Source organism: Ochlerotatus camptorhynchus, unplaced genomic scaffold, assembly GCF_037179485.1.
Source record: "Ochlerotatus camptorhynchus isolate MF236.1 unplaced genomic scaffold, CSIRO-AGI_Acam_v1.1 ptg000176l, whole genome shotgun sequence".
In the NCBI taxonomy this organism is placed as follows: domain Eukaryota; kingdom Metazoa; phylum Arthropoda; class Insecta; order Diptera; family Culicidae; genus Ochlerotatus; species Ochlerotatus camptorhynchus.
Genome location: NW_027040666.1, coordinates 1248320 through 1257797, shown reverse-complemented (window position 1 = coordinate 1257797; position 9478 = coordinate 1248320). Strand labels below are relative to the sequence as shown.

The following is a 9478-nucleotide window of genomic DNA, read 5'->3' as shown; positions in this document are numbered from 1 at the left end:
TTGCAACCTCTTCTTGTATCCTACCAATTCAAAATTTGATCATGGCATCTAATTATTTCATAATTTAGAAAAACATTGTTTTAGCTGAAATGAGTCTTTGCAACCTTGATTTCAACCAGCCCGTGTAACGTCAAAAAGAGCTAAAGCATTCAGAGACTGGTTATCGCATCAAAAGACACGAGCCTGGATGTTGGCCTGTGGAAAATATAAACTTTTATTTTTTGTAGTAATCTAGTTGATACGTTGCATAACATAAGCTGCCTGTATTTTGTTGCAATATACGAGCAGAATGCACATATTTTTTCATATCTCCATAATACTAACTTGAAACGTGATACTGTCTTGAGCAAAGTTGTTTCTCATAGTTTAAACTACGTGTGCTGAAATTCTGATCGTGTTTGCTGAACCAGTTCTATGCACGAAAGAGTGAAGGAATGTTATTTCTCCATACATTTCCACCAATATCCCCATATAAATTTTAAATCAAAAGCGCCAGTTCGTGTTACATCCGAACGAGCTGAAATGTTCAGAGAGTGGTTTCTTACCTAATAGCACAAATCTAGGGGTTGGTCCGTTGAAAAAAAATATAAAAAAATTCCCCCATATAAATGTGGGCCAGTCTACTTTTTTTTTTTAATTATTATAGTCACTTTAACGCTCCTGGGTCTTTCGTGACTTGTCCGGGAGTGAGATTTGAACTCGTGACTTTGGCGTGAGAGGTATGGATGCTAACCTCTACGCCGGGTCACCCCCTGGTCCAGTCTACTGTCGAATGACCGTATATAATGCGTACATGGCCAATGAAAATAACTCAGAGCCATGCTTGGCATACACAGTTTTGCTCACGAACTGCTCATTTGCTAATAACTTTGCACACAGTTGACGAAACATAGTTCTGTTTGAAGTAGTTGATAGAATAGAGTAAACAAATTTCAACAACTGAGTGAAAAGTTATTAACAAATGAGCAGTTGGTGTGTACAACTGTGCATGCCAAGCATGCTCAGAGCGAAAGAGTCACTTCTAATCAGTTGTACGATAAATTCCTAAAAACTGGAGGTACTCAGCGCTGAATTTTTATAAATTTATCCATACCTCTGAGTAGAAGTGACTCTGAGTTATTCTCATTGGCCATGTATACTCCGAAGTGCATTATTATAACGGATTAGTGCCGTACGCTAGATATTCAACGCATTTGTGTGTGTCGCACATTATTTATGTGTGATTTTGGGGTTAAGTAACCTATTCTTTCAGATTTCTTCTAAAAAAACAGAATAAAATTTGCACAATTCAATGATTTTTATAGTCTAAGATTCAAAATACCAATCCACGATAGCTAATTCAGTTTGTGTAAAACTATGTGCTAATGTATGTTTCTTTTTCTTGGATTTTACCTACAATCAGTTGACAAAATTTGTGAGCAAACAAAATGAGAGAAAAGGATATATATATATATGTATAGGTAGAACAACTATTGGTTCTTGCGATCTACAAACAATCGTCTTAAAACTAGGTTAGTAAATATGTAAGAAGATAATCTGCACAGAACAAAATAGGAAACGCTGTGCTGGACTACTCTGACAACTCTGAAGTCGAATAATTCCGTTCGTATAAATACAAAAAAAAAGAAAGAACAAGACACTTTGAATAATGAAAAGTAAAAACGGAAACACGTATACCTAGTGAAAGGCACGAAAAATTGAATGGTAAAAAAAACCCGAAATACTAATATTCCAACCGATGACCTCTGCATCAAAACAAATGATTTTTTTGTAGTAAGTGAATTACAACTCACATTTTCCTCAATCTGACCAATCCAATGCGTTGGACCGTAAAGTATTTAGACGGGATTTTTCCAAGTAACTGATTTCTTCCCGGATCGGCGACGATTGCCAAGCGAGCGCGGTCCTTGTTGCTGCTGTGAAAGCAACATCTGTCGGAGAGACGCCGAAAGGTCCAGCTGATTTGATCCACCAATGAACAGTGGGTTATTGACTGCAGAGTTGGCACCCGGGAACGATTGGTTGAATGAGCGATAATGGCCAGCACCAGCAGTGGCCGTTTGGTTCAGGACCGATAAGCTCCGTTGGAAGTTTGGAGAAACTGATTTGACAAATTGCTGCACCTCAGCGTTAGGTTCCACTATGTTAGGAGCAGTGGCCATGGCAGACAAATGACTGCTTTGCTCGAGAAGCATTCTACGCTGATCTTGTAACTTTTTACGGAGCAGAGCATTCTGCATGATCGATTGGGTGTGTAATTGAAGCTCCAGTTGGGTTGGAATACGCGGTGGCTGTGCAGCTTGATGCTGCTGTTGCTGTTGGTTACCGTCAGATCCGTTGTCGACAGTGTTCTTAATCAGCATGCGACGTAGGATTTCGCTCTGTTGAGTCTTGTTGAGCATCTGTACCATGTACTGCTCTTGAGCGGTCTGATTGTTGGTGACACGACTTTGGGCAATCATGTCCATCACCCGTCTATAAGCGGAATTGGGGTCGGTTTGTGGATGGTTGTTCTGTGAATCGACTTGGCTGTTGTTATACGACGATGATGATGATGATGAGAAACGAGATTGTTGTGAAAAACTACGGTCGAACGGATAACGATTGTAATTGCCGTTGCCGGCAAAGTTGTCTTGAGTCATATTAAAAAAATGCTGGCGTCTGTCATGGTTTGAATCAGTCGATTGGTTGTTACCATGCCGGAACCATTTACTAGACCGGGATCCTGACTGAACACTGGTTCTAGTGGCTGAGTCAGACTGTAATAGAAACAAATGTACGATCATTGAGAATGCGGAACTGTTGATTTAGCAAATATCTAGATAACTTATTGCAGATCTAAACTAGGGGTTGTTCATAAACTACGTAGACAGTTTAGGGGATGGGGGGGGGGGTTGGCTATTATCCACGGCCCTTACAATTAAAACAGATGTATGGACAATAGTCTACGCATGGGGAGGGGGGAGGTTCAATAATCTCAACAACAAAAAACCGTTTACGTAGTTAATAAACAGCCCCCTAGGTGTCTGTACTTAAACTGATATACTTACACCCAGCAGCGAATCAAATTTCATAAACTTTTCAAAGTTGTTCACGTTGACACCGTTGTGCTTTTGAGTATCCTCAGCCAAATTATTGCAATCGGTAATGTCCTTCGTTGGGGTGCTTCGAGCAGGCGGTGGCGAACCTGTGTTGGATGTAGTCACACTTTCAACGTCATTTTCGCGGCCGGATGAATCGTGCGGTTTGAGAAATATGTCGTTTCGTTTCGCATGGACAACATGTTCGTAGTGATGAAGATCATCGTAGAATGAGATGTGCTTTCCCGAAGAATGTTTGCTGGAATTCTTTGCATCACCGCTGTTAGCTTTTCCCCAAGAGGACTGAGAAACCGATAAGCCATCATGGTTGGATAGATCATCGTCAAAGCCGCGCAGTTCTATAGTGTCCAAGCGGGAAGTAGGACCAGCGGATACCCATTCCGGTTCTTTCTCGACCATATTGTTTTGCATTTGATAATTGTCGCCTTCGCCACGGTAGCTTCTCACAATTACGTGGTGGTTGCGGTTGCTAAATTCGTAGTTTTGTCTGAATCTGCCGAACGAAACAATACTACATTATTTAGTCAATTCAAACACAGGGCTATACGATTCGAGTAAACTTTACGATAACAATTGAAAACGAGGGGCAATCAAAATAAGAGTAGGAGTAAAAGGGTGCACATATTATTATTGTGAGATGTCAAACCAATTAACGCGAAAACGGGTTCGACCTGTTTAGACTTAGAAACCTCTCCATTACCATCTGTGGAAGTTTTAAAAGAAAAACTTATAGCTCCAGTTGCACAGATAGAAATCCCCTTAAACTTTTTTGGCAAATTTCTATTGCTATATATTCATAAGTCAACAAATAAACGGAAGCCATGCCAGATTAAGAGAATCAATCAATGTTACTTAGGACCTAATGCATTGTTCAGCTTGATATGTTCACATAGGATGCACGTAGTTTCCCAAATAGAAATTATTAAGCTTATGATTTGTGAAAAATTCGTAAATGAAAAACATGAATAAAATACAATTTTCGTTGCGTGTGGGACTTAACAGTCATGGCCGCGACCAGAGTAGACTAAAGCCCTACAGTAAAAGTATGAACATCTGTCAAAAGTTGTTCCAATCCAAATGCACTGCTTTGCTCGATTGCTTCAGCTTTTTTTCAGTTTTGTGGTGACAGTCGTCCATACTTTAACTAGAGGGCTTTAGAGTAGACGCGAAACGCAACCAATTCAAAAGAATCTTATCATTTATTATTACATATTTCTTGCATGAGTTGCATCGCATCTACTCTGACCGCGGCCGAAGAAGGTGTTCTAACGTCTCCTGAGTTCCATCGTCAATGTCATTAAAGCAGTGCTAACATTTGAAAATGGCGCAAAAGCCATTTGTAAACAAATGGTTTGTGGGCCCTTTACTCGCTACCCGAAGAACGCCCACGCAAACCAACAGCATCGTCAGGAAGGGGAAAATTTCCCCTACCCGATGTTGCTGTTGTGTCGCGTGGGTGTACTTCAAGTAGTGAGTAAAGGGCCCACAAACCATTTGTTTACAAATGGCTTTTGTGCCGTTTTCAAATGTTAGCACTGAAAGGTCGATATCAACAGGAAGTCGAGAACGCATAAGGTAAATTATGTTGGGTCGAACACTATGTAAACGAAAGGGCGAAAACTAAATTTAAATTGATAGATTTTTTTTCATTGGATTTGTCTTTTAAGGCTGTGAACCATTTGCCGAGTTAAATTTAACTCGTGGTTAAAAGTGACATTTCGAAAGTTATTCTCGATGTTCGAAAATCCCTGTGCTGTCGATCGACCGGTTTTCGAGCCACGGTTGTCAAAATTTAACTTCTTGTCTGTCAGAAATAACCATGCTCGGATAGCAGGGTTAATCGATAACTTTCCATCTGTCAAATTTTAACCAAAAGTTAAAATAATCCACCAAATGGTTCAGAGCCTAAGACAGGCTAAAACCATGACTGGTCCATCTCGCCATGATACAGAATTTACCCCAGATACGAACCCAATTAGTTAAAACATGAAATGATCACCATAAATACCTTGGACCAATGAATCCATTCTCGTGTCTAACAGGGTGCTTGTGCTTGTCGTCTCGTTCCTGAGTTTGACCCTTGCCAATGCTATCGCATGTACCTTTATCCTTGTCATCCTTTCGAGAATTTCCAGCAAGAGGTTTGCCCCGACGGTTCGGTTGGCTGGGGTTTCTCCAAATGGAAAATGAAGCAACCTTTGGATCGTCTGCTGCGAGAGGGCGCCGGGAGCATAGTGCTGATTTTCTAAGGGACAGCAGCTGATCGATCGTGTAGCGGATCGGTGGTGCATACATTGGCTGAACGTCAGACAAAATGATAGCCGGAAGTCCGCAGCTCAAGATGGCCGGGTCCAGTTCTTCCAGCGGAGGATCATCTAAATTTGTATGCATATATTAAAGTAGTTTAGTACAAAATGGCGGTTGAACCAGATCAATATGAAGTTGTAGAATAGTCTATGATAATTGATGATCGTTATAGGAATCTCCACGTGGGCGCTGACCTACTATATTACGTACATAGGAAAGAATCGTACTCTGACTTCTACGAAGGACCATGAATTAGAATCTTACCTGCTTTCATCAGGAAATGCGAACTATCGGGAAATTGTTCGGGATTACGAAACATATTATTGAGGCTGGTACTTAAAACTTTCACCATTTTGTTCTCTATCTTTTTATCTCACAATTTAAAACCACAGAAACAATCGCAATGCAATTATCTAGGTACAACTAATAAATCTAACACGTTTCGAAACGTAAAAACACACGAAGTTATAAAACTACAATATTCTGCTGCTCCAACACCAGTTCTTGCCAAACGGATGCGCCGGATAGGTTTGCTGATAGAGGATCAAGAATATCAGATGGAGACTGTGCAGTGCTATGTTCTCTATATTCAACACAAAGGCCGGTGGATCTTTTCTTTGAATAGTATATAATATACTTTAAATACATTTAAATATCATCAAGGTCAACAACAATTGGCGTTGACGGCACCGTCGAAAAATTGTCTCTTCTAGAAAAGATTGACAGTTTCTTATGGGATTTTTTGGTGGAGTGAAAGCATTACACGAAGTCCGCCATGTTTCACGCACAGTCTGACGTTTGCCTGTGGATTTCACCATAAGAGTAAGAGAGTCGCCGTCAACGCCAATGCGCGCGTGTTTTCTGATTGTGCACATTAAAATAAAACTTCATAAAATTGAGTATACGATTTTCCTAAAATTAGACAATAAGCCCATTTAAATATTACGTACCGCGAATAATACCAGATACACTCAAAAAAATACTAAACGAAGAATGATTAAAAATTCTTCATTTTTAGTGACGTTTAACGCACGTACACTACACAGAAAAATAAAGTTGTTGAATATTACATCCAAACTGCTGCAACCAGGTCAATCCATCGGTTGTGTAATATAACGTTGTACGAAGTACAGTGATTTTGCTAACAAAATTACATCCATTGATGAAATATTGTATCTGCTTTTTGCTATTACATCATTATTTCATATCACGCAGAAAAATTTATTGTTGAAACAAAAATATTTTAGGTAAATTTAAACGTAAACTCAGTTTGTTCTGGCCACAAAAATAAAAAAGGTTTATTTCAAACGTATTCCATGTTTGAAGTCATGTGATATTAATGTTTAAAATAAAAATAATGTTACGTTTATTTTAAAAATATGCGTGTTGAAAATAAACGTGAATATTTTTGTTTGGTTTGAAAACTATGCGAACAAAAATAAATATTTTTATTTTGAACATGCTTCAAATGTTTGAAAGAAACATACTTAATTTTAAATTATATTAGCATTCGAATGTACGATAAAGCCAAAAAAACAAATATGGATTGCAATGAGACGAAAAAACGATTTGCAGACATTAAACTCCTGCTCTTTTTCGGGTGCGATTAAGGGTGACCTGTGGATGTTGGGGTCCTGGTCGGAGATGCGGGGACCCGTCGGGATGAGTGTCCGGAGATTCCAGTTCAGTAAAACCAGTGAAACTTTGTGATATTAGCGTCACTTTGTCGTTTCTAACGCTGGTCCTCATACCGGCCTCTTTCTACGTTCGGTGTTGGAGGATCCGGAATAGATTCATTTCGGATTTTCGTTTTTCTTGTGAAGTTGTGAAGGAGGATGATACAGGGATCGGCATCAGAAACGACAGAGTAACGTCGATACTGTGGGGTTCCTCCGGTTTTATCGAGCTTGAACTTTATTCAGACACTTACCTAGGTGGGTTTCCGGATCCATGATTTTGGTTTTGTTGCGGGCCATTTTCATAGTTGATTGGCAAAGCCGGGGCAATTTTTTTCCGAATGTAAACAAGAAGGAAAAAAGACAGGGCACGCTAAAAATCGTTTACCCAAATCTTATATTGTTGAAATAAACATGCTTTTTACTTTAATTCAAACATATACACAGCAAAAAAAATGTAATATCGATCAATGTAATTCAAGCTGATGTATGAAATAATGATGTAATAGCAAAAAGCAGATACAATATTATATCAATGGATGTAATTTTGTACGCAAAATCGATGTACATCGTACAACGTTATATTACACAACCGATGGATTGACCTGGTTGCAGCAGTTTGGATGTAATAAACTTTTTTTTCTGTGTAGTGCATACATTATTTTAGTAAAAGAAATACCACATCACTTTTATTGATCTAGCTAATATTGTTTTCCTAAGTTTAGCCAATCTCAAGACACTGTAAATTGTATAAACATGATTTTTTGTTGTTGTTTTTATTGGAAATGGTCACGCATGTAATCCTCGATATCAACGATTTTGATCAGCTTCGAAGTCTTGCATAAGCGAGTTGGAAATTGCTCGAACACATAAATGGATTTCTAATTTTCTATTCATACATTTATTAATCCATACTTTCCATAGATAAACCCCGCATTAACATGAAGAAGGAGGAAAACCATTACATAAAATGTGTGTATATCAAGAGGAGAGTTAATAAAGAACGATTTTTATCATTTGTCCTTCTACTGTATAAGGATGAACGCGGACGGTGCTCGAAGAATGGAATAACAAAAAAGTTCGGAGCACAGCTGCAATTGGGAGCGTTTTAATCTCGAATGGATTACTGGTTTTATTTATTATCAGTAAGCTCGACTCGGGTGGAAGATTGTGGTAAAAATATCCTGATAGTAGAACTTGCATAGCGTGGTACCAGATGTTGTGATGAAGCTCGAGCTGGAAAACTGATTGCCTATAAGTTTTAGTGCTGTTTACTAATTATTGATTTATATTTTTGCCTTTCTATCAAGATTTTTTTTATCAGAATTAAGATGATCAAAGCAAGTAAATCGTTGGATGACATGATTTCTTCTATTTTCGTTATTAATGTTCAACGTACATTTTCGATATGCCAAGTGCAATATACCTTATGACTGTCATGGAAATCGGATATAAAGTGCCATATTATGTTGATGTTTAAATTATGCACTTCGCCTCCATCGTACAAGGCATGGCACGGATCCGGATGTATTGCATAGAGTAATCTTTTCATCCCTCCATTCCGTATTGCTTGTTTGTTATGAGTCTCGTGTGTGTACCTTACGTAGGGGGTTGGGGTTGTAAGGTGCTTGGAGTGCTGTTCAGCTTGCTGTAAAGAATTTTATATCAAAACAGTCAACACGTTTCAATAAAAATTTCAAAGCTATAGAAACTCCATTCGTATAGTCTGGAACGAGACGCCAGTTTCAAAAGATCTTATGAATAATTTCGTTGCTCTTTGATATTTGAGTGAGAAAATTTGCAATGGAATAATGGTAAGCATGGTGCCCTTAATTTGACAACGAATAGTTTATTCATATTTAAATTTTCTATGAGAATCAAAATATATTTGAAAACAAATTTACGTTACACTAAACGTTTGCGAAATGAGAGACCTTTTGCTGAAATGTATTTTAACAGGAAGCTCGTTGACTCAATCAAGTTTCAGTTAAAGAACACATATCTGGTCAATATTGTGCGATAAAGTTGTCTGTCCAAAATTAATGAAATTGTCGCGATGTAGTGTTTCGAATAGTAATAATGTTATGAAAAAGTTTGAATATCAAACACCAAATCGGATGGTCGGATATGGCAAAACCACGAACTTAATTAAACTGTGTATAAACTATTTTTTTTCCGTCGATCTTGTTTTCCGTGCTGAGCACCAATGCTACCGACGTGCCAGGAAGGCAGCTCCCACACCTGGACCCTACCTATCGACCCATCGGGATTGAACCCAGGCCTGCTGGGGTGAGAGGTAATCACGCTTACCACTACACCACCGGCGCCGTTTGTATATAAACTATTGACTTAATCAAAAAGTGTCTTCAAAGGAATTGTTCAAATAAGTATCGC

At 38.6% G+C, this 9478-nt stretch overlaps 1 protein-coding gene across 1 annotated transcript; it reads right to left on the bottom strand.

Annotated features, from left to right (window-relative positions):
- Positions 1 to 1265: 1265 nt before the first annotated feature.
- LOC135701693 (protein cup-like) lies at positions 1266 to 5987 on the bottom strand. Its single transcript, XM_065222547.1, has 4 exons — positions 5673 to 5987; positions 5110 to 5476; positions 3051 to 3594; positions 1266 to 2759 (listed from the first exon to the last, which is right to left on the bottom strand). Exons 1-4 carry the CDS (start codon positions 5758 to 5760, stop codon positions 1839 to 1841), a joined length of 1920 nt encoding a protein of 639 aa, XP_065078619.1. The 5' UTR covers positions 5761 to 5987; the 3' UTR covers positions 1266 to 1838.
- Positions 5988 to 9478: the final 3491 nt, after the last annotated feature.